Raw genomic sequence first — 26364 nt, forward strand, 5'->3', positions numbered from 1 at the left:
TTCCAAGGTTTGTAGAATGCATACTGGCATTTTAATATAGCGGGAAAAGGGAATCTGGACACACTGTGGCCACATTTAAAATGTAGTTGTAGATGCATGACGTGTTCAGAATTCCACAATCAGAATATGAAAACTGCATTAACTCAAGTGTAGACATGGCCTCTCCTCCATCTATCCATCCCCCCCTCCTCTCTCCAACCTCTCCCTCCATCAGGTTCTAGTCAGGTTCAGTCAGTGCAGTGGATGCCGGATGGTGTGGGTGATTTATAGCTCTGCAGACAGTGTGTGTGTGTGTGTGTGGGGAGAGGGGCCACTGGAGGCTCAGCTGCTCCACATCAGCATGGGGGGGGGGGGCGGAGCGCTGCAGTGCAGCAAATCCACTCATTAACCTCAGTCTCCGTCCGCACAGCACACAGTCTGCCTATGCCAACAGCAGAACAGGAGCACTGTCACATTACCCACCTGAGGGTAGGTGCTGAGATGCACTCTTTACTGCAAAGGTAGGGGGATGGAGGGGGAAAGGGGGCAGAGTGGATGTGTGTGCGTCCACACACAGTATACAGGCACTAAAACAGGCAAACACTCACAATTGCATGTTAGTGTTTACACGAGGGTACACTCACCCACAAAAACAGATTCAAATCACACACTCAAATCGAAATATTCAGTCATAAAAGTCGTGACTTCACTACACAAGAAAAGGTTATTAATGAAATGGCAATTATGAAGATCTGGAAAAGACCTGTCGAGTAAATAGGTACTGAAATGATTACAGGATAAATGGTTGCCCTAGAAACCTGCCAAATGAACAGAGTGGAAAATGTAATTTGTTTTTGGATAAATCCAACTAAGCCAGACACAGGAAAATAACTTTTTGGGCGTGTCTCGTTAATCAAAATATCACAGAGCCTCAAATTACTCAGATTGTTTTTAATCTACAAAATGTGTTTATTGAAATATGATTACATACACTGAAATTTCAATACATTAGGAACACCTGCTCTTTCCATGACAGACTGACCAGGTGAAAGCTATGATCCCTTATTGATGCAACTGGTTACATCCACTTCAAAATCAGTGTAGATGAAGGGGAGGAGACTGGTTAAAAAAATATTTTTAAGCCTTGAGTTGTGTGTGCCATTCAGAGGGTGAATGGGCAAGACAAAAGATCGGACCCCTTTTAAAAAAAATTCGCCTAAAATGACATACCCAAATCTAACTTTGAAGGTTGTGGAAATGTGAAATTAATGTAGTAGACTATAAAACACATTAGATCTGGTAAAAGATATTACAAAGAAAAAAAACCCCGTGTTTTTCTACCATCATCTTTGAAATGCAAGAGAAAGACCATAATGTATTCTTCCAGCCCAGGCAAAATGTTGGTTTTGGCCACTAGATGGCAGCAATGTGCAAAGTTTTAGACAAATGCAATGGTTCATTGGATCAATCTTCAAAATGTATCAAGACTGCCCAAATGTGCCTAATTGGTTTATTAATAACCAAGTTCATAACTGTGCACACTCAAAACAATATCATGGTATTATTATGTTGGTGACTACAGGGAATTAAGCATGTCTAACCTTTCTGGCGCACAACAGCCGGTGAAATTGCAGAGTGCAAAATTCAAATGACAGAAATATTTAATATTCATGAAAATACAAGTGTCATACATCAAAAAAAAGCTTAACTTGTTAATCCAGCCGCTGTGTCAGATTTCAAGAAATGCTTTACGGCGAAAGCACACCATGCGATTATCTGAGGACAGCGCCCCGCATACAAAAGCATGAAAAACATTTTTCAACCAGGCAGGTGCGTCACGAAAGTCAGAAATAGCGATATAATAAATGCCTTACCTTTGAAGATCTTCTGTTGGCACTCCAAAAGGTCCCAGCTACATCACAAATGGTCCTTCTGTTCAATAACGTCCTTTATATCCCCAAAAACTCAGTTTAGCAAGTGCGCTTCATTCAATAATCCACCGGTTTCCCTCCTTCAAAATGCATACAAAAACAAATCCCAAACGTTACTAATAAACTTCGCCAAACAACGTTTATAATCAAACCTCAGGTACCCTAATATGTAAATAAACAATAAAATTTAAGACAGAATCGTTATGGTCTTTACCGGAGATAAACAAAAAAAGTGCTCTCATCCACGTGCATGAACACTACAGCAAAATGGGAGCCACTAAGAAAAACTACAAATTCTAGCAAATTTTCCCAAAAACAAGCTTGAAACTTTCTAAAGACTTGACATCTAGTGGAAGCCCTAGGAACTGCAATCTGGGTGGTTTTCTCATAATAAACATGAAAGGCATTGGAAAGAGTGGTAGGCTGAATTTTTTTATGGTTTGTCCTCAGGTTTTCGCCTGCCATATCAGTTCTGTTATACTCAGACATTTTAACAGTTTTAGAAACTAGTGTTTTCTATCCAAATCTACCAATTATATGCATATCCTAGCTTCTGGGCCTGAGTAACAGGCAGTTTACTTTGGGCACACTTCATCCAGACGTCAAAATATTGCCCCCTAGCCCAAAGAGGTTAACTTGAAATATGCTTTTGAGAAGGGAATTCACTTTCCAACTTAACGATGGCAGTCACCTAGACCTTCTCGCTGCAGTAAAATACAGATGAGAGGACATTAACCATTCAGTTAAACATGCAACAATCTGAGTTCATAGGCTTTACACAGGCCAGAAGTTAGATTTTCAGTGGAAGCATACTTAGAATAACTAGGCTGTGTCCATTTTGTAAAAAACTGAAATTCGTCCAACTGCCCATCTAAACCCCCCACAAATAAACACGCACTTTGAGAAGCACAGGGTAAGCCACAGAGCAGTGCCCTTGGATGAAGAGCAGCTTTGGTGTTAAGTGCCTTGCCCAAGGGCACAACAGCAGGACAGGAGATGATACCTGGGATCAGACACTAGCAGCCCTCCGGTCACCAGTTCAGCTCCCACTCGTTTTATAATCGTGTGGATATGGGGGCAGTCACTGTACAAAAAAAAGAGGTGCACTGCTGGTTCCCATTACTGTATGGCAGGAAAGGAATTCCACCCCACAGCCTCCAGGCCAGGTAGGGTCTGCCAATGGGGCTAACGGTGGACAGACGGAGGGAGGGGGGGACTTTCTACTGCTCCTCTTTCTGGGCTAAGAGAGACTTTCCACATCACTGATTACTGGAGGAGTGGTGGGCAGGGTCTCATATGTATAAACTGTACTCTAAAGTGACTAAGATACCTTAGAAGAGTATAATTGAGTGTAAATATTGCAGCACCCATCTCATATGTACATACTGTATTCTATATCACTCTTAGTCCAATGCTGCCACTGACATATGTATATATTCTTGAACCATTCCTTACTTAGATGTATGTGTATATGTTGTGAAACTGTTAGATATTACTGCACTCTCAGAGCTAGAAGCACAAGCATTTCGCTACACCCACAATAACATCTGCTAAACACGCGTATGTGACAAATACATTTGATTTGAGCTGGTAAGCACCAACAAACTGCCTTCAATCTGGGTGGGCAGGAAACCGTTCTATGATCCACAGCTGTCCGCCAAGAGAGGGATGGGGAGGAAGAGGAGAAGAGGCAGAATTACAGTCACTCTCCAGGTCTAGAAATGACTGCCACAGAGAGATCCAGATAGTGAATTTTGGGGGGGGGGGGGGGGGGGGGGGGGGGAATGAGCTGAGACACTGAAGTTGGCAGAGATGATAAATCACTCTACAGAAAATATTGTCTGATGTAGAGACTTAGTTGAACTTGTGTATAATGTCATTTTTTCCAGGTAAAAGCTTAACAGGTGTACTAATTAGGTACAATTCCAGGTATTGAGCAGTAAGCACCACATCAGTGACTTCAGGTTCCAGTGTTGAGGCTGATTAAGTAGAGTTATTCTAGCCTGGTCCCAGATCTGTTTGTGCTGTTTTGGCAACTCCTATGGTCAATGTCACTGTCAAGCTAAACAGGAATTGCCAAGGCATCACAAATCGATCTGAAAACAGGCTACCTACTGTACACACTCATTCAAACTCCCACGCCTTTTTTGGTGGAGAGTGACGGTGCCGTGGCCTCTGCCAGAAAGGTGCTCCCTGCCATGCTCTCGCACACACGGCAGTCTTCATAAAGGTCAGAGCTGAGCTATAAGAGTGAACTAGAATATCTCCCAAAGTCAATACTATTTACACGGCTGACGCACCGCCACCTGTCTCCCAAACAAATAATGGCAATATTCACGACCCCCTCCCGGTCACTCCTTCCGTTCCACTGGAGGAGAGGCGAAGCCACGAAGTGGGAAAACATGGAAAAAAACGAGTCTTGGTTATGTAACCCACTGTAGCTCCGTCTGTCTACCATGGCGATTTGGAGCCAAGGCTAGAGGTGCGACACACACAGAGTGTGAGAGAGACACACTTTGAAAACCAAAGAGAAATCATATTTTTCTCCTCAGTTATGTGCTAATTTTGTTGTTTTACAGCTCGTGTGTCTTGTGAGAAGAACTCATTGCACTCTGAGCATCTCAGAGAGAGGGAAGGAGGGAAAGTGGGCGAGGGGTAGAGGGAGTCAGAAAAAGTTTTTCACAAGGTGAATCTGCAGACGTGAGACACTGCAGAGAAAGAGCAGCCCAACATCTGCAGTCTAACCCAATATTATTATTAGCTCTCGCATCAGCATTCAAGGCAAGCTGTGGGCTGGAGACAACTAAAAGTAACCAAGGACTTCACAGAGAAGGGTTGGATAGAGACATATGTACGTGGAGACTGGGAAGGGGTAGACAGAGGAGGAAGTGGGCATCAATTTATTTTCTGTGCCACATTTAAAAAATAAAAAACGCATATTTTCTTGGGCAGTTTATGACACTAGCGATATATTCAGTTCAAAGAGTTTCTCAGTGACAGAGATAGAGTTTCAATTAAAGAGATATGATGGTTTGCTGTATGAATAGAGCCAGCAACACCAAAATGTCCCTATCAGTGACTAAGTGGTGTGAGTAGAGAAAACGTTCAATCCCACTGCAACATGTCATCTCTTCCAGACTGAGTTTGAGAGGGTGAAGTCAGATGGCTACAGATCTTAATGTGGATGGTAGTGGGGGGGGGGGGGGGGTAAAATAGTAGGCTTCTCTTTAGCCATGGAGCGATGTAAATGATGGCTGTTCCTATAGTGACACCACCAATCATGATACATTACTTGCAACTGAAGTTACCAGAATATCTGAAAAGACTGATGCTGAGGTTAACCTTTCCACCTGGCTACCCTGGTCAACTGCCCAGCACCCTCCACAGCAACCCGCCAAAGCCCCCACCATTTCTCCTTCACCCAAATCCAGATAGCTGATGTTCTGAAAGAGCGGCAAAATCTGGACCCTACAAATCAGCCGGGCAAGACAACCTGGACCTTCTAAAATGATCTGCCGAAATTGTTGCAACCCCTATTACTAGCCTGTTCAACCTCTTTCGTATCGTCTGAGATTCCCATAGATTGGAAAGCTGCCGCGGTCATCCCCCTCTTCAAAGGGGGTGACACGCTAGACCCAAACTGCTACAGACCTATATCTATCCTACCCTGTCTTTCTAAGGTCTTCGAAAGCCAAGTTAACAAACAGGTTACCGACCATTTCAAATCCCACCGTACCTTCTCCGCTATGCAATCTGGTTTCAGAGCCGGTCATGGGTGCACCTCAGCCACGCTCAAGGTCCTAAACATAACCGCCATCGATAAGAGACATTACTGTGCAGCCGTATTCATCGACCTGGCCAAGGCTTTCGACTGTCAATCACCACATTCTTATTGGCAGACTCGACAGCCTTGGTTTCTCAAATGATTGCATCGCCTGGTTTACCAACTACTTCTCTGATAGAGTTCAGTGTGTCAAATCAGAGGGCCTGTTGTCCGGACTTTGGCAGTCTCTGGAGGTGCCACAAGGTTCAATTCTCGGGCCGACTCTTCTCTGTATACATCAGTGATGTTGCTCTTGCTGCTGATGATTCTCTGATCCACCTCTACGCAGTCGACACCATTCTGTATACTTCTGAGCCCTCTTTGGACACTTAACTAACCTCCAGATGAGCTTCAATGCCATACAACTCTCCTTCCGTGGCCTCCAACTGCTCTTAAATGCATGCTATTCAATCAATCAATGCCCGCACCTGCCCACCCATCCAGCATCACTACTCTGGACAGCTCTGACTTAGAATACGTGGACAACTACCTAGGTGTCTGGTTAGACTATAAACTCTCCTTCCAGACTCACATTAAGCATCTCCAATACAAAATTAAATCTAGAATCGGCTTCCTATATCGCAACAAAGCATCCTTCACTCATGCTGCCAAACATACCCTCGTAAAACTGACCATCCTACCGATCCTAGACTTCGGCGATGTCATCTATAAAAAAAAGCCTCCAACACTCTACTCAAATTGGATGCAGTCTATCCCAGTGCCATCCGTTTTGTCACCAAAGCCCCATACAATACCCACCACTGCGACCTGTACGCTCTCGTTGGTTGGCCCTCGCTTCATACTCGTCGCCAAACCCACTGGCTACAGATTATCTACAAGTCTCTGCTAGGTAAAGCCCCGCCTTATATCAGCTCACTGGTCACCATAGCAGCACGCGCTCCAGCAGGTACATCTCACTGGTCACCCCGAAAGCCAATTCCTCCTTTGGTCGCCTTTCCTTCCAGTTCTCTGCTTCCAATGACTGGAACGAACTGCAAAAATCACTGAAGCTGGAGACTCATATCTCCCTCATTAACTTTAAGCACCAGCTGTCAGAGCAGCTCACAGATCACTGCACATAGCCCATCTACCTCATCCCCATAGTGTATTTATCTTGCTCCTTTGCACCCCAGTATCTCTACTTGCACATCTACCGTTCCAATGTTTAATTGCTATATTGTAATTACTTCGCCACCATGGCCTATTTATTGCCTTAACTTACCTCATTTGCACTCACTGTATATAGACTTTGCTTTCTTTCTACTGTATGTTTCGTTTATTCCATGTGTAACTGTTGTTGTATGTGTCGAATTGCTATGCGTTGCCAGGTCGCAGTTGCAAATGAGAACTTGTCCTGGTTAAATAAAGATGGAAAAAAATTAAAATAAATAAGCAGGCATTTCTCCATGTAGACCCACTTACCCTGGGCTGTCTCCTGTGGTGAGGCTGGCGAGAAGGGGAGCATGGTTGGCCTTCTCCGGAGGCGTCCCCGAGGCAGTCGACTGGGACGACACCGACTCGTTGCTGCCTAGCGACGCCTCATCCGAGTTGGAACCGACATCAGGTGACGTCGGTGACACTGAGACGAGAAGTAAGGCTGTTAGTCGTTGAGAGCAAATTGTTGGACGAGAACGTCTTTGTCCTTTATTTAGGGGAGCAAGGCTAAACGCGGCTCTGTGGATGACCCTGTGACAGCAGCTGAATGGGGCAGTGGACAACCAGGAGATCACCATGACTAAGGGACGCGACGAGGTTCCAGGCCAAGTTCACTGTCTAGTACAACTCTTAGTTCCGGTTTTTAAAACTGAGGGACAGACGATCCTAAGCAGCAATGAAAAGTTAAAGGAAGTTGCTTGTTTAAATTTGGAAGCGTGTAGTTTCCTTTCCCACCACACCGATCAAAGCAACAGGGCAGCCATTCTGGATTATGGGAGTCTATATTAAATGAGTGATGTTCAGGCAGAGTCCCCCTGGACTGCACTAAAAGCTAATGGCTGACAGTGCTGTGCTGCACTGTGGGAGAAAGTGTTTGCAGATTCTGTCGAAGACAATCATGATCATAAAAGGGGCGTTCATAAAATACTGTAGCTTTTCGGCCCGTATACAGTAGGTCTTATAGATCAGATGACACTGATTATATGAAAAAGCCATATATATAATGATTATATGATATTAGCCTCGATTGTATCGAAACAAAATCTACACAACTACAAGAAGCCGTTTCGCTGTCGGAGAAAAGCAACTGTTGCTTTGTAGGTTGCACTGAGCACAAGATGGATGACTGTCTGGGTTTTAGAGCTTCTGGAATCAGTTAATCCAGTTTTCTACCATTATTAAAAACCTTCACTACCTTCAGCTGTATAGAGTTAAGAAGAAGCATCTATCAAGAGGATATTGCAGTCAAAACAAAACTCATGTTCCATGTTTACACGATCCAAATGAGCTATTCAGAATTACTTCATTACTTTTACTAGAAAACACAGCCCAAATAGAAAATAATCAAAACCAGAGACTTCTTGTAAAATGTAACATCTGCTTTGTACACAATGCCTGGGCCATTATGCGGATTAAATTACCTTACACAAAAAAATAATCACAACCGGGTTGATGGAAACAGGAAATGCTGGTACAATTGTATAAAATGCTGGCAGACAATTTGTTTATTCGACCTTTTAATATTATTACCCACATATTTTTGTGTGGGTAAGATGACTTATGCAAGAAATGGGAGGTGGAAACGCCTTTATGCGCAAATATTGATATAATAACCATCAAAGATGATCAATGCTGTTAAGACAAATTAGAAATTATTTTGTTCTTATCCATAATAAATCTCTTTTAGGTAGCCTATCTGCACTGTGAGCTGTTGGCTAGAGCGTACATAATACCAGAATAGGAAAATTTGCTATATAAAACATAACAGTTTGTGTGACAAAACCATCAGTAGAGTTGAAAATTCAATGGAAACCATTTTCTTTGGTTACATGGGAATTTAACCGCAAATGTATTTTTTTTAATGTGCACTACGTCATCCACACAGCATTTTCTGCACAATGAGTCAGTTTGATAGAAACATGTCTGGTGGGAAAATGTGCATATCATTTTACAGATTTGACAATATTCGCATGAAAATCTGTCGCCAATTGGATGGAAACCTAGCTACTGCACAAAAACTTTATTTATACAGAAAGCGCAAGCAAGCGTTTCGTATTGGACAAGTTCAAGTAGTCTTCCATTTGATGACTAACGAATACAACTCTGGCTAATGCTAAAAGCAGGATTGAACAGGCCCATAAAAATATCAAAGCACCTGGTTCATTCGCCTGCAAATGAGACCGGATTTTCTTCCAAACCCTGGCAGTCATATCTTTTAATAACGTGTCAACATATTGTTAAAGTATTTGTTCCGCTTCACCTGAGTTTTGGCAAAATGTAAGATTTCCCATCAGAGAGAAAATAGAGTAAGGTATAAAACAAAACTTGATCGCGAATGATTTGATCCAGGAAAATATGATATTCCTGGCCCTCCAAACTGCAGTGTCCTCGGAAATCCAATACCTGTTGGACAGTTGCCCCATTGCAAATGTGTTAACACACTTCCCTTTCAAGGGGCTGAAGTTACGGCCACACAAAGACGGGTGAAAATGGATGAGAAACATCTTCCTCATTGTCCATTGTAGTTCCTCAAATGTTTAACTCATTTCATCTTTTAACACACGAGCAGCATATGTAAAAATAGACAAATCTATTGATGCCCTCAGTTCTCTCCCTTGTCCTTCAACCATTATCAGCCCCATAGAAAAAAAGCCCTTGGCAAATTATTTTTCCATGGATACAAAATCTAGGTGCGGCCGCAGCCTTCAACGTGGTCATCCATACCTACCGGGTATATTTGCCCACACATACATTTACAAATTAAAACGTTCTCCGCCAGGTAGTTAGACATCTCACTTTAAAAACATCATCCACAGATTCAGAACACAATATGGTTAAAGAGAGGACTACATATTTTTCATCCCAGATATTAAAATACCCCAATGGTAAAAGCCTGGAGCAATATGAATGAAGTGAGGGGAGTCAGTCTGATAAGCAGATTAGGCCTCCTTTAGGTCATGTTCCAGGAGGAGGATCTGATGGGGCTGGGGATCTGGGATTTACAGTAGGGCAGCAGGTCAAATCACCAGGCTCTCCTGGTAGAGCAGTGTGGGAGGAGAGGCCTGGTACAGTAGTGGTACAGCTGTCCCTTTTATATAAGTGATGATCTATAAAGCTATTGTGCAGGTTTACAAAGGCGCAACACTAGCTTCATGACTGCTTTATATAGTACGGGAACCTTTACTGGGATCGTTGAGTCACATACTTGTCATGAGAGTAGGGGTCCCTCATTCCAACCCAACCTTTCAGTAAGCCTGGCTAAGGATGTAACATTAGGACTGTCTCTTACCTGTCTGCAGGTCCACTGTCTGTGGTTATAGATGGCCAGGGGTTGGTTCTGTCTCTTACCTGTCTGCAGGTCCACTGTCTTTGGGTTATAGACGGCAAGGGGTCGGTTCTGTCGAACCGACAGTTTCTTGGACTGCCTGGTGGGGGCAGAGAGCCCTGGGGAAGACGCGCCTGGGACATCTCCAAAGATCTGAAACAAGAAGAGTAAGCGTGTGTGTGTGTGAGTGGTGGGGGAAATTACTACTCCCTCAAAGCAAAGATGGCGCATATTGAGCCGAGGCATGTCCTCGGCTGACCTTAGTAAAACGTGTGTTTTGAAGAGCTCACATCTTTGACGCAAGTCAGATAGCAAAGCACTTTAGCCCAGCAGCATGGTATCTCTAGGGACAGTTGAGATGCTCTTTGCTCACTTGTAAAACACATTGGATCTTCCTTTGCAACTTACATCAGGGTTAATATAAAGTTAGACCCCGAAACACTAAGACCAAATCCAGTCTAGGGAATAAGGAATCTGCTGAAAGCAGCATCGTGTTTATTAGGGCACCCAACAGAAAACATTTTGAAAAATGACCCTTTTCATTGGACAAACTCTGTTTCAGCTCCGTTTAGTGCCTAATGAACAGGGGCCAGAGGTGGCTAGGCGCTGCTGACCCACTGACGCGCAGTAGGTCTGGAGGAGGCTCACTGTACAGCGTGTTTACATAGGATGCGTTTACATACAGACTAACTTCAGGATGTGGAGTTGAAAGACATTAGGCAGAGAGGATCAGAGGGAGGGAAGAGAGCGAGGTAAAAGTAAAAGAAAGTTGGGAGAGAAAAAAGAAAAAGGACGATACAGTGAGAGAAATCTGATATGGTTGAGAGCAGCAGAGTTTCAGCAATCTCTCCCCCGCCCATCTCTGCAGATGGATGTGAATGTAAAACACTGTCTGCTAGCATCTGGGGGTATCAGTCTGGCGAGAAGGAGAGAGGGGGAGGGAGAGAGAGAAGGGGAGGGAGGTGCTGGGCCTGAGAGGAAAGCTAATGTCTGTCTGCAAAACTCCCTCACCTCTCGTTTCGCAGCTCAGCACTTTACTTTTCTTAAAGCTTCCAATGGTATTACATTCTGGCTCTGACACCATGTCTTCCATCACCTTGTGGTGTGTATGGTGAAGTTCTAGAACATTATTTATATGGAAGTGTCTCCTCACCAAAACTTTAATTGCTTGGTGGTTGAAGGTTGAGCGCTTTCTATTATTTGGACAATTAGAACTAGAGGAGCTCAAAATTGACGAGCAATCCATGGTCAATTCATGTTTCAGAGTTTAGGGGTACTCTTGGCATGTTATAGCTGGCCCGAATATTTAGCACAGATCACATACTAATTAGAGGTCGACCGAATAATCGTAATGGCCGATTAATTAAAGCAGATTTCAATAACAATCTGTATTTTTGGACACCGATCTGCCGATTTTTTTTTACACCTTTATTTAACTAGGCAAGTCAGTTAAGAACACATTCTTATTTTCAATGACGGCCTAGGAACGGTGGGTTAACTGCCTTGTTCAGGGGCAGAATGACAGATTTTTACCTTGTCAGCTCGGGGATTCGTTTTTGCAACCTTCCGGTTACTAGTCCAACGCTCTAACCATCTGCCTTACATTGCACTCCACGAGGAGCCTGCGTGGCAGGCTGACTACCTGTTACGCGAGGGCAGCAAGAAGCCAAGGCAAGTTGCTAGCTAGCATTAAACTTATCTTATAAAAAAAACAAATCAGTCACTAGTTAACTACACATGGTTGATGATATTACTAGTTCATCTAGCGTGTCCTGCGTTGCATATAATCGATGCGGTGCCTGTTAATTTCTCATTGAATCACAGCCTATTTCGACAAACGGGTGATGATTTAACAAGCGCATTTGCGAAAAAAAGCACTATCGTTGCACCAATGTACCTAACCATAAACATCAATGCCTTTCTTTAAAATCAATACACAAGTATATTTTTAAACCTGCATATTTAGTTAATACTGCCTGCTAACATGAATTTCCTATAACTAGGGAAATTGTGACACTTCTCTTGTGTTCCGTGCAAGCAGTCAGGGTATATGCAGCAGTTTTGGCCGCCTGGCTCATTGCGAACTGTGTGAAGTCCATTTATTCCTAACAAAGGCCGTAATTAATTATGACATAACATTGAAGGTTGTACAATGTAACAGCAATATTTAGACTTAGGGATGCCACCCGTTAGATAAAATACGGAACGGTTCCGTATTTCACTGAAAGAATAAAAGTTTTGTTTTCTAAATAATAGTTTCCGGAGTCGACCATTTTAATGACCAAAGGCTCGTATTTCTGTGTGTTATGTTAGACTTAATTCTTTGATTTGATAGAGCAGTCTGACTGATGGTAGGCACCAGCAGGCGCGTAAGCATTCATTCAAACAGCACTTTCGTGCATTTGCCAGCAGCTCTTCGCAATGCTTCAAGCATTGTGCTGTTTATGACTTCAAGCCCATCAACTCCCAAGATGAGGCTGGTGTAACCGATGTGAAATGGCTAGCTAGTTAGCGGGGTGCGCGCTAATAGCGTTTCAAACGTCACTCGCTCTGAGACTTGGAGTAGTTGTTCCCCTTGCTCTGCATGGGTAACGCTGCTTTGAGGGTGGCTGTTGTCGATGTGTTCCTGGTTCGAGCCCAGGTAGGAGCGAGGAGAGGGACGGAAGCTATACTGTTACACTGGCAATACTAAAGTGCCTATAAGATCATCCAGTAGTCAAAGGTATATGAAATATAAATCGTAGAGAGAAATATTCCAATAACTACAACCTAAAACGTCTTACCTAGGAATATTGAAGATTCATGTTAAAAGGAACCACCAGCTTTCATATGTTCTCATGTTCTGAGCAAGGAACTTACACGTTAGCTTTCTTACATGGCACATATTGCACTTTTACTTTCTTCTCCAACACTTTGTTTTTGCATTATTTTAACCAAATTGAATAGGTTTCATTTATTTGAGGCTAAATTGGTTTCATTGATGTATTATATTAAGTTAAAATTGTTCATTCAGTATTGTTGTAATTGTCATTACAAAAAAAGCCAATTAAATCAGTATCGGCGTTGAAATATCATAATCGGTCGACCTCTAATACTAATCTCAACCCTTTGTTTTGGCTCTGGGAATTGAGCCCCTCTATAGATGTAGGCAGATGACTATTTACATTAAAAGCAGATTACAGTTCTGTCATAGCATGGCTCAAAATGGGACTTAAACCCTGTAGGTTAGGCAATGGATCTTGCATGTACCCTTGTAGATGTCATCAAGAGTACCATGACATACTGGATATCGTTTTGAAGCACAAAAAGGGGCAAAGTGAGAATACCTGCTTTGTAAGTCAACTGCTGGGCAGATGGAATGATGTCAGCCAGGTACTGTAGTCAGCTCAAAGTGATCATCTCTACATTATGTAAAACACATAGATAAAAACTAATGCTTCTTATCAATAAGCTGCTTTACAGTTTCATTTGTCTTAAGAGCCCTAGCCCAAGACAAACAGGGATTTCAATAAGTTTTACTGTACTCAAAATCAGAAGAATATCCCAAATATATATATATCCTAAAATGTCACTGAAAGCAATGTCCTTAAAATCCCATTGCCAGCACTGGAGAAAAGTCTCAGCAGTGCGTTTAGCGGTGGGTTTTAGACAAGCTTTCCTCTGGTTGTAGCTTTGAGGAACAATATCAGAGGATGGGTCTATAGATGTTACTGTGGTCAGGGGGACAAGCTCAGGAGCAGTGGTGGAAAAAGTACCCAATTGTCATACTTGAGTAAAAGCAACAATACCTTAAAAATGACTCAAGTAAAAGTCACCCTGTAAAATACTTCAGTAAAAGTCTAAAAGTATTTGGTTGTAAATATACTAAAGTATAAAAAGTAACTTTAGTATTCAAATTCCTTATATCAAGCAAATCAGACAGCATCATTTTCTTTTTTCAAATGATGGATAGCCAGGAGCACACTCCAACAGACATAATTTACAAATGAAACATGTGTTTAGTGAGTCCGCCAGATCAGAGGCAGTATGGATGACCTAAAGATGTTCTCTTGATAAGTGCGTGAATTGGACCATTTTTCTGTACTGCTAAGCTTTCAAAATGTAACCAGTACTTTTGGGTGTCAGGGAAAATGTATGGAGTAAAAAGTACATTATTTTCTTAAGGAATGTATTAAAGTAAAAGTTGTCAAAAATATAAATAGTAAAGTACAGATACCCCGAAGAACCACTTAAGTACTTTACACCACTGCTCAGGAGTGCGTTCGGACGCCTGTTTCGTTCAAGAGAACAACCCAGCGGTTACCTTCTCGTGTTGCTCGATGAGGATCTCCACCACAATGTTCTGGAACTTGAGGTCCATGATGGCAGCCACAGTATCCTCCTGGGGCCTCATCAGGGTGGGACCAAACACCACACCCAGGTTGGCCACCGTCATCAGGTTCAACTTACTGTGGGCCGCCACACTGCATGGGGAGACCAGGGATGATAACAATTCAGACAATTGATTTAGAGTGCTTTTCCCTGATGTTTAAAATGTTTTACAAAAGGGGATACATACACTTTAGTAGGCCTGTATACTGTAAAGAATTTGGCTAGAAAATTCGAATTCGCTTTTGAAGATCTGATTACTCCACGTCTGACGGCTTACTAACGTCTGACAGTTTGCCAACGAAGGAAGGTGTTGCTACCACCTCGTTATGTCAGTCAGAGGTGTCTAGAACAGCATCTCTGGCTTGGCCTCATAGGTGTTAGCTAGAGTTCTGACTGACATTACCCAGTTCATCACCACTCCATAGACTGACCTTCTCTCCTAAAACTTTTCCTCACTTCAAACTCTGAACTTTTTCAGTTGCATTTCAGCCGATTCACAGTAAGTGGACGCTAAATTGGGTTGTTTTTTTTTCAATGGGAGGAATTTTATCTTGACTTTAGAATGACTGAAGAGTTGGCAAAAACTGCAGAGATGAGATTTTTTGGGATTCCCATTAGCCTTAAGACAATTGCCAAAGCTAGTCTTACTGGGTTCCTGCACACAACGAAAATGACATTAGACAAGACTACAATTTACATACATTTAAAAACAACAACATGTAGTGTGCGCACACTATCAATTCCACATACATGTCAGTACATACACACAACAAGTAGGTCACATGTGGGAGAGGCATTGTGCCATGAGGTGTTGCTGTATTTTAATATTTTTTTTTTAAACAGACCTCAAATTCAATCAATCCTTTTGAGTTATGACGAATCAAGTGAAAAGTCTAAAAAGTTAAAACACAAATTAAAATCAAAGTCATATTAGACCGGTAAAGATGCTCCTTAAAATGTATAAAATGACAAATTGTCATTCAGCAGAGTGATGTTTGAAATGCATGAAAGGGAGCCTTTGCAGACCTAAATATGTCTCCTAGTGACAACCTTCCTTTATCACATCTCTCAAACCATTTCAGACAGCGGTGTGAAATTTCAGCTTTGCCTCTCTCCCTGCAGGACAAGCTCACACATACAGTCAAACACACCCCCCCCCCCCCACACACACAGCCAATTTAAAAAAATAAAAACCCAGTCGGAAGAATTTCATGCTGGATAATCCAAATTCAATTTCAATTGCTGCACTTCAATGCCTTTTTACTTCTACTCTGAGAACCCTGGGGCAGGTTCTAAGAAATAAGATCCTCCAGACTTTGATTGCCTCAGGGAACGAGGATTATGTACTTATCTTCAATTTGCTACTATTTAGTTTGTCGTAAAAAATAAAAAGCGAGTTGCTGAGGTAAAACCTTGTAATGTTAGCAAAGATTATTTTGAAATCTCAGATCCTATCTAATCTCTGAAAGGGCGAGTTGTGTAAGCTAATGGTCCAGTTTGGAGAGAGGGGTAAACCCAGAGGAGCGGGTGGGAAATGGAGGGAGCAGTCCATTTCATTACAGGCATAGAGAACTGGTGAAGCAGTTCAAACTTCTGACTACTACTGTGGAGGGTGCTGGGCTGTTTTAAGACAGGGTGGGGAGTTCTCTGCCTGCACTTAGTTGGAACAGAAGATGTGAGAAAGGAAAGATTGATGGGAAGAGACAGAAGAGACAGGAGAGAGAAAGATGGGGGGGGGGGAGGAATGGAACAAGGATAGTGGAGAAAGAGTATGAGACCGAGGACGAGTGTAAGGATGCTAACTCACGTAGCCAGGTGTTTCATCAGTAGCCCCAGGACCAGGCGGTTCATCTCAGGCAGCTTGTGGACCAGGCAGTGGATGGCTTGGCTACGAGACTCTGGACTACCACCCTCTGTTTAAAAACAGGACAAACAAGGTTATTTGACAGTTGCTTACAGATGTGCCATCATTCTATGTGGACCATGCGGGACTCAAACCCACAACCCTGGTGTTGCCAGCACCATGCTGTAGGCGTCACCTTTATTGCTCTGCAGAAATCATTTGTTGAACCTAAATTGGCTTATAAATATCTGCGCAACTGGATTGACAAAAAGCTATTATTCTAAAAGTATGTTGAGTTAGTTAAGGAATTGAGAATTAAAAGGCTTCTATGGGAGCAGGTCCTGCCTTTTGTTTAATAGCAGAAAACCAACGAGTACGTCGACATTCATTCTGGTTATTGACTACCGTCTATGAATGCGGCTGCCACTGTATTGAAGCCATTGGACGCAGTTTATCACAGTACATTGCACTCGTCTATAAAGCCCTCTTGCATAAACTCCCACCACACCTCACTGTTAACCTTTAGACGTATAAGTTACTAGACTCCGGGATGGCTAACCCTGGAGATCCCTTCAATCTCCACAGAGTCAGGAAGCTCCGCTTGTAGTTTTTTTGCGCCGCATGTGGAATGATATGCAAAACTCCTTAAAGCTGGTGGAGTTGGTGCCTTCAGGGCAATTCAGATGGACGTTAGAAGGCTTTTTAAATGAAGAATGCGTTTCATGCGATTGTGCTTTGCTTTTCATGTTTTGTTTGCGCTTTTCATTTAGTGTAATGGGTGTATATGTATAGTGTCATTGTTGTTGATTGATGTGTATGCAGGGCTCATCTGCGAAAGAGACTGTCCTAGCCTGACTCCCTGGCAAAAAAATAAATAAATACAATTGGAATCCACCAAAAACACTTGTTTTTACAGTGCTGTACTATCCTTAGGTGGCAAGACTCCACAACGGAGAAACTGTACAGCATAGAACGAGAAGGACTTGGATTTCCCCGTGGTAATCCAACCATAGACATTTTGGATTGAGCAGCAAGCGCTCTGGTGAAGTCAGATCTCACCCTGGAAGGAGCGGTCACAGTAGGAGATGTGGAACCACCAACTCCATTCACTGGAGACACAGGGTCGTCCGTTTAAAATTTGTCAGTAGCTTTAGTCAATATTGGTGTAGTTACAGTAAGGCAATTCCACGGCAACAGAATGTGGAGACTACCATTTTATTCACTTTAAAAATATATGCCAAACAAAAACCGATGATTGCTAAGTTAAACAAAGTACCACACAACTCAATGCACAAGGACAACTTTGGAAATTGTTCACCGAAAAGGTTACAAATATACATGTAGTTGAAGAACAGCGCAGATGAAAAGTTTGGTAACAGAATGATGGCACAAAACAGTCAGTCACTGTTTAGCCCAGTACAAGCTACCATACAATAAAACAATGGCTGCCGTTTACATTGGATTAAATCAGCTAGTGTAGGCTACAACGGGTTGTTCCATATTTAAAAGAAAACAGTAAAGGGTTAACAGCAAACAAAAAGAGTATGGAGATGAACAGCAAACTTCCTGTTTGACGCTGATATTAGACATGAGTGAATTTTGCCAGAGGATATGTAGGCTACTGTTGCTGGCTATAGAGAGATAGCATTATACTACAGAAGCTACCGTGTAAAAGGGTTGTGATAAAACCCACAAGATCATCCCTTAAACATTTCCTCACACACCCACACACAGGCATCTGATGGCTACTGCCCACACACAGAAACAGCCGGCATGCACACACCCCCCATTACTAGGGGAACGACACAAATTTGAATAAGGGAATAAAGCTTCTTATGGATGCTGTCATCTTTCAGAAAATATTTATTGCTAATGCATTTTTCTGTACCTGCATTATGAGGGCATTGCAAACGGCTGATAAAAACACTCCATCATGATCCAATTATGTATGGGACTTGAGGGTAATTCATGTTAGGAGGATCACTCAGGACATGTCAGGCAGGCTATTGGAGTATATAGGGAGAGACATGTCATGTCTCTGTTCAAAGTCACTGGGCCATTTGAGGACGTTAGTGTAGGATACTAGGATTTATAGTGTTTAACAGGTGGTAACATTTCCTTTTTAAGTTACCTTAATTGCAAAGAACCAAAGGTTACTTCAAAGGCAGATGAAGGTTGAAGTGTGTGTGTGAGAGAGATGAAGACATCTCTGGGTCACATGAAAGGCTTTATAGGTACATGCTGAGGCACTTTAACTGAGGAAAACCATGAAAACATGCATTTGTTTAGACTCTAAAAGATGTGGAACATTCAAAACAGTTACGCTGGCATCCGTTTTCCATAGAACTACTGAGCCAATGAAAATGATTCATAACCAACCTAACTGAGCTGGGACACTTAGACGATGAATTGTCTCACAGACAAACACTTGCTAGTCATGCACACAGCATTTCACTCATTGATAACGTGCAATAAAATAGAGAAGTATTCCTTTGCTCTGCTCCTACACATCTGGTTTGAGAAGAGCTGTATTGCGAGTGAGGACGGCCCAAACTTACTAGCAGGGGCGATAAAGTCTTTGTAGAGTCCATAGGTCATCAGTGGCTCAGGAAGACTCCTAGAGAGACAGGAAAGAAAGAATGCATAATAGAGCAAAAGTGAGAGAAGAGCGAGTAGAAGAGGTGGAGACCAAAAGAGAGCGCAGAAGAGCGGTAGAATGGGGGGGGGGGGGGGGGACAGAAATAGACGCAGCACTGTTTTATAGGGTCTGCACACAACAATGATTAATGTGGCCGTGTCGGGGATGGAATTAGATGGCGCACCATGCCACAGTGAGATAACCAAGTTCTGAAGGTCCTTTCACGGTGCTGCACCAGGCCCTGTGCCAAGGCTACTTAGCTTCCCCTGAGGAACCAGAGGAGCAGGGGAGGAGAGAGGCTGACCCTCTGGCTCTGCAGCAGGCCAGAGGAAGACAGATGGAGGATGGAGCTGCAGGACGATTTACAGTAAATCTACTGTCTCTACTGCAGACTTAAGCCCGTAATAAAGGTTTCAGTTGACTCAACAGATGAGTTTAATTTCATCATATGATTGGACGGTTTTCTAGATTGCTTGTGTAAAAAAAAAAAAAAAAAAAAACATTTTATCATATGATGTGTGCAATGTATAAATGACAGTCACGTTAACAGCTGTAATATCTCAGTAGCAATCTAAATGTTGTCTTAATTATAATTTAGCGAGTGCTTATAAAAGTGTATTAATATGCATGGGTGAGTTGGAAATGTGTTTTTTTTTTGCATATCCCAACTCTCCCTGAGACACAATTGGAGAAAGTGGCAGACCCTGCCCCAAACAGAGACCCTGGAGAAATTAGGGTTAAGTGCCTTGCTCAAGGGCATAGACAGACTTTCCATCCTGTCGGCTCAGGGATTCAAACTAGCGACCTTTCCGTTACTTGCCCAACACTAATCCCACTGGTTGACTGTCAAGCGTAATTATGAAACAGGAAAAACTCCTTTACATAAACAAGGCAGTTCGCTGCCTGGGACCAGATCCATTTCTGCAGTCATGCCAATTTACGGACATTTTTTTATTGAACCTTATTTAACTAGGCAAGTCAGTTAAGAACAAATTCTTATTTACAATGATGGCCTACCCCGGCCGACACTGGGCCCAATTGTGCGCCGCCCTATGGGACTCCCGATCATGGCCGGTTGTGATACAACACAGGATCGAACCCGGGTCTGTAGTGATGCCTCTAGCACTGCAATGCAGTGCCTTAGACCACTGCTCCACTCGGGAGGCCAACGAGCATAGCAGTAGGCAAGAGCTCACAAATAGATCTGGGACCAGCCTGGGAGAGAGTCAGTCCCATGACCCACAGCAAGCAACATCAAACTACTTCCTGTAAGGGTTGCGGGTGGGCAGCAAAACCTGGCCAGTCACAACACACAGTGCCGTGACTTCTGACCTGCTAGCCTATCAGAGGACAAACTGACACCATTTCAGTTCCCATGCTTTTACATTGACCACTAAGCTAAAATCCTCTTTATTTATTGTCGTTCAATTGATGGAAAAAGACTTGGCTCACTCAAAGTTTATTATTTAATAGGCTATATGGCAATTGCACTGGTGAACTTGCCAATGTTTTATAATTTAATTTTGATAACTAAACCTTTTACAGCACATGGAGTACTGAACAAGCGTAATGAACTAATTCCAAAACAAGTGCAGAAGAAAGTGAAACAGACTGGCCTGGTTTAACGATAAGATGGCTATAATTTTATTCAGTAAAATAGCTCCATAACGAACCAAACCTCTAACATCCCTTCAGTTTATGCAGCACTACAGTATGCAAATATCACTCATTAGTTTCCGTTGGATACCGTAATTGCATTGGCGTCAGAATATGCAGTGCGTGTTTAAGTTAGCTAACAGAACTTTGGCTTAGCTTTTAGGGTACATTTAACTTGTTACCTTGCAGATAGTGTTTTTACTTCAAATCTAGGACTATCAGTTAAATGAATTGCTATTGGAAAAAGCAAGCAATAACTTAATCTATATAATCGATTGACACATCATTGAACTAAAAAACAGGATTCCTTTAATGTGGCATCCAACCTAATTTGAGTGATTTGATCAGAGGAGAAACAATGACACTAAAATCCCTATCATGCTAATGTATTCATATCACTGCTTTGTTGTGTGGCGGTAAATTATTACAGTTAAAATACCTGCCAAAGGCCACCATTTTGTTTTTTCACCTGGTCACCTAATCAATACATTCAAAGATGGATGATAAACTATGTGAAGCCAGGGATGCCGCTCTTCTTCCTAGAAAGTGGCCAAGACTCCCTACCAATTACGTCTCAGGTCAACAACGGATTTCCTAGAACACACAGCGAGTGGGAATAATGAAGTCAGAGAGACGGGGTCGGTTGATGAAGTGGATTGATTATGTGTCTGAATTTAAATGCATGGATGTCTATGCGGCAATGTGAATGTCCTGTTGCATTGCAGGAGTTGAGCTCCAGGAAATGATTTTATGCTTCTACCCCCGGAGTAGAATAACTTCAAACTCAGACAATGACAAACATTTAGAATAAAGTCTCCACAGCTTGCTAATTTCTAATAAGACCGACTACATGAATACATAGTCTGCTACATAATCACTAGAATATGAGTGATTGATACACAAAAGGATCCTTACCTCAAATACAGCTTTAGTGTGCTGGTGATCGTTTTCACATCCCAGTCCTCACACGTAGACAGATCCACATCGTTACTCTTCTCATCTGTAATGAAACATTCCAAAAGGTTTTAAACTACAACACACAATTAACAAATTATACAAAGCACCAATATTTTTTTTAAAAACTTTAGTAGAGTACACTCCAATTCCCATAATACCCAGAGCCTAAACTTGTTTTGTAAGTCAACTAGTGTATTGTAACTAAACCCTACGGTGAAGTGAACGGCTGCAAAGAAGCTAAAATATAAATAACGTGAATTGTGTCTTATGTGGATAAAAGCATTGCAGTAGTCTTGAGGAGCAGTTCTGCCCAGTGGCGATTGCTGGCTGGCTTAAAGTATACCCTTCTCACACTACTGAGTCAAACTGGACCGAGCCAGGCTTAACTTTACTGGGCTGACCTGATGAATAAACATGCACAACTATGGTGGATTGAGTCAGAGGTTGGTGCGAGGCCAAGCCCCAGGTCACCAGGAGGTCTCCAAGGGGTTAGACTTGGTGGGAGGTAGGTTGCTGCTCTGAGCCATTTATTTACTTCATTTGACTGTATCCCTTCAGTACTAAAACCAGAAGGGCTGTGTTTATTTACCCACAGAACAGTGGCCTGTCCAACATCAACGGGCTGGACCAAATGTTTTCCTAGAAGGCCAACAGCCAAATGTGTGTGTACACAGCTACAGATGGTGGGAGAGTGGTGTGTCTCTTAGCTACTGTAATGCGCACATCAAAATATGAACTAACCCACATAGTACTCTGTTACAGATGTATTGGGACATGACTAACTCTACACTAGTAGTAGCCAAGTCCTTTTACCTCTTTATTCCCTAGCAGTGAAATTCCCAGCTGTAAAATATCCATTCTCTATGCTAAGCTTTATGAGTTCTGTCAATCCACTGTCAGAGATTTGTGAGCACAGTGGGAAGATAATGTGATCCACTTCTGCTGCTTTGGCCTCGTTCTAACCCCTCCATTGAACTGGAGTTTTTCCCTACGTCTGTTCCAGTGAATTGTCAACTGTGCACAGGGTGGCGATCTGGTCATGACTAACTGTAACCCTCCCATGTTAGTGGGTGAGACATGAAAGGAGGTGAGGGATGAAGTAAATCCAAAGCCTTTCTTCAGGGTCTCAGCCCAGTGCTGTGTTTCGTTAACCCACGCATCATACTGAACATACACTGATATGGCTGTTGGTGAAATGCTTGTGTTTTATGGTTAACAGTGTGAGGGAATGAAAGAGACGGTTAACATGCCAAAGACAGCGTATCCAAATAAATGACTGGTGACCTAAATCTCAACTATCTCACAGAGTTACCTGCATCCATATGGTATTTGTCTGCTGGTGTAGACTGGGTTCAATTAGTATGTTGTCTTTCAGTGTGCTAATGGACTGTGAAGTATGAGTCGGCGGGTTCAGGTGGGAAGTTCGGAGTGGGCTCTGGGACAGCCTGGTGGCAGACTGGGTTTGTTGCCATTCAGATTCAGAACACACACAGCCGACTAGACACAGATGGTGTCTACTAGAGAGGGCAGTCGTTGAGGGAGAAGGTAAGAAAAAAAAAGGGGGGGTAGAGGATAAAGGGGGATAAAATAAGAACATGAGAGGATGGGGGTAGAAAGAATAGGAGAGAGAGCGTTTAGAGGAGAGAGTGGGAAGAATGGCGAGGAAATCTAATTTCCAGCGCTCCGCTGAGCGACTCAAGTGAAGTCCCTGCTAGGACGGCCGGGTGCGAGCAGGAAGGGGGCCTCTCAGGCACCCCCTGGCTATCTGAATGCCAATGCCGTACCAGCAGCACTTGTTGCACACTGAGCCTTACATCGTCGTCTAAGTCACAGGAAACCATTACTCTGAATACTACTAAGTAGATCACACAGGGTGCACAATGCCTACTGGATCAATTTAACTGTCCAGTGGTTCAAGATTTTTATGAAATATGACCTATAATTAATTAGAATATGAGTGAAATCGTTTTCCGCACCCCCTAAAATGTAATTAAGTATGTTTAAAAAAAAGCAGCTTTTGTGTGTTGGAATGGTGTGGTCATACCCCAACAGAATGGTGTGGGCGTATACCAGTCGTTAAAAACATTCATGCGAGCAGACCACCGATTGGCCAGAAAATCCTACACAGGATGACATTCTCTGACAACATAGCAGGCCTTTGTTGGAGATACAAGTTTGAGGTGGGATTTTAAAGTGTTTTCCCCTCCAATTTATGCTTTCGCCTCATACGAGTATAGGATGGAGTCAACAGCATTATTTGGACATGAGTTAACAGAATATTAACTTTTAAAAGTGATTTTCACTGGACAGTTACTTTAACGGGTGATAAATGAGCATGTCTTACCGATCATTAGGGTAAGGAGCTTCTGGACCTTGGAGCTGACCCCCACCACTCTGTATAGGCCCTGGTCATTGATACCTGACAACAGATTACATGGCCCTTAATAGCACAAACAATCATAAGAAGATGAATGGATAAACTTTGAAAATACAGTTTTACTCAAATCAAAAGGTGGGCTTCTTCACTGAGTGTACAAAATATTAAGGACACCTGCACTTTCCATGAGACTGACCAGGTGAAAGCTATGATCCCTTATTGACGTCACTTATTAAATCCACATCAAAATCAGTGTAGACGAAGGGGAGGAGACCTGTTTAAAGAACGATTTTTAAGCCTTGAGACAATTGAGACATGGATTGTGTATGTGTGCCATTCAGAGGGTGAATGGGCAAGACTAAATAGTGCCTTTGAACGGGGTATGATAGTAGGTGCCAGGCGCACCGGTTTGAGTGTGTCAAGAACTGCAACACTGCTGGGTTTTTCCACACTCAACAGTTGCTTCTTTATCACGAATGGTCCACCAGCCAACTGTGGGAAGCATTGGAGTGAACATGAGTCAGTATTCCTGTGGAATGCTTTTGACACCTTGTAGAGTCCATGCCCTGACGAACTGAGGCTTTTCTGAGGGCAAAAGGGGGTGCAACTCAATATTAGGAAGGTGTTCTTAATTTTTTGTACACACAGTGTACATGTTGCACCACTACCTGGAAACTATGAACAGTGGCCACAGCACAAGATATTACTGGATATTGGTCCAAGCCTGCCCTCATGTGTTAAATGGGAGACATCACAACATTTCACAAAACCCTCTTTACCGCTCTACCCTCTAGCCCTGGGGGGAAAATTTCAGCACGAGGGAGGTTTGAGTAAAAAAACTAAAACACAACCATTGGCCACTCTTGAACCTCTAAAACTTGATATAAATCTGTTATTTATATGTACTTTCTATGTTCAAATAACTGCCCCTTTTCTGGCCCATAAATTGCTTTTGACAGCGAAATCAGTCCGGGAAAAAAATGTGCAGCCTTCCCCTGAAATTTGAAACCCCAATCCCCCCCCACCGAGACAAAATTAATACCCACCCCTGCTCTAGCCAGTCAGCTAACCTCACAAAGTACACTTCTGTAGGCTTTATATTGTCATCATGCATCGTCTTACCTCTCGTCTCAATGGCGTTGATGGCATTCTTCAAAAATGACAATCCTACGTCATCTAGCTGTGCATCAACTGCAGAGCCATGACAGTTATTTTAATTATCCCCATGTCATTTGAATTATCACAGAGATTACATTGAAATGATTGAGATCAGGGGCTTCTAATCATTGTATACTTACTTCCACGTTCTTTTGAATAGGTTTTACCCAAGTACTGCCCAGCCTGTAAAAAATGCATTATATGTAGCGTTCCACAGTCACATTTGATATCCAAGAGGTTACCACAAACCAAGAAAAGACTTCTGTTGGCATTGATGTACCACTTTCATAGAATTGTAGTATCATTCAATAGACAATATAAACTACAGTGGATCTGTCAGGATGATGTGGTTACTCACTGGTTCTTTCCCACCCATGGCACGAATCCAGAACTTGTGGTCATCTTCCGACAGCGACTGGACCGTGAGGACCGTTCCCGGTCTGGGAACAGAACACACCGCACAATTATTTATTGTAATAGCCTTGTGATTGCTTTTTTTTTTAAATGGCGTGAGGGTTTGTTCCGTTTTTAATTATGGCTGCTGTATGACAAACTAATTCCACCCTTGGGGATTGTAAAGTACAGTGAATCTCATCTAATTCTCTATGTCAGACTGGGCCTGGGGTTCCAACAAACTACTAAGTCAATTCATGTGTCTAAGACTGATCTAGAGTCAGTCCTAAAATGTGGCAGAGGGGCTGGGCTCTTAAATAGCAAAATTACAGGAATACCTGAGCTTCATTTACCCCACTTTTTATAATAGGCTACCACATCAGGCTAACCCTAACCTGTTGCACTCCGATACCAAATACCTTACATCTGCAGGCTGACAAGCAGGCACCAGGGTTGCAACACAAATTGCTGTTGCTAATAATACCGCAGACAGAATAGCAGTTTGGTTTTGCGGAGTGACAAAAGAACTGTATCTATTACAACCAAGTGTAGCGGAGGAGCATAGAGAATCCTCTCAGCTATGTGGAGGGGCCATCTTCCATGACAAATCCTCTCCAACCCAACCCCGTGTTAGGCTAGGGAGAGCAGCTCTCTCAGCTCTACTGTACACAGGACCTGTGTGGAGCGAAGGCTCCAAGCAGAACTGTTAAATGGGGAGTGTTACTGTGTATTTGGGAAGGTTGCCAACAGTGCATGAA

The 26364-nt window shown here is 42.7% G+C and overlaps 1 protein-coding gene across 2 annotated transcripts in view; it reads right to left on the reverse strand.

Annotated features, from left to right (window-relative positions):
• LOC106610191 (rho GTPase-activating protein 10) overlaps positions 1-26364 on the reverse strand; it is a 70224-nt gene that overhangs the window by 8543 nt on the left and 35317 nt on the right. Inside the window, exons 11-20 of one of the 2 annotated variants that reach the window (XR_014393075.1) lie at positions 25572-25653; positions 25354-25396; positions 25178-25246; positions 24023-24097; positions 21637-21721; positions 18986-19044; positions 16392-16497; positions 14517-14676; positions 10178-10366; positions 7156-7312 (exon numbers count right to left, since the gene is read on the reverse strand). Coding sequence is in view for 1 of the 2 variants with exons in the window: in XM_045722755.2 (XP_045578711.1) it covers positions 7156-7312; positions 10237-10366; positions 14517-14676; positions 16392-16497; positions 18986-19044; positions 21637-21721; positions 24023-24097; positions 25178-25246; positions 25354-25396; positions 25572-25653 (966 nt within the window). In the remaining variant the exon portion in view is untranslated. The remainder of the gene's footprint in view (positions 1-7155; positions 7313-10177; positions 10367-14516; positions 14677-16391; positions 16498-18985; positions 19045-21636; positions 21722-24022; positions 24098-25177; positions 25247-25353; positions 25397-25571; positions 25654-26364) is intronic. The other variant, XM_045722755.2, reaches the window with a different exon arrangement.

This window comes from Salmo salar, chromosome 08, assembly GCF_965601325.2.
Source record: "Salmo salar chromosome 08, fSalSal1, whole genome shotgun sequence".
Lineage (NCBI taxonomy): Eukaryota > Metazoa > Chordata > Actinopteri > Salmoniformes > Salmonidae > Salmo > Salmo salar.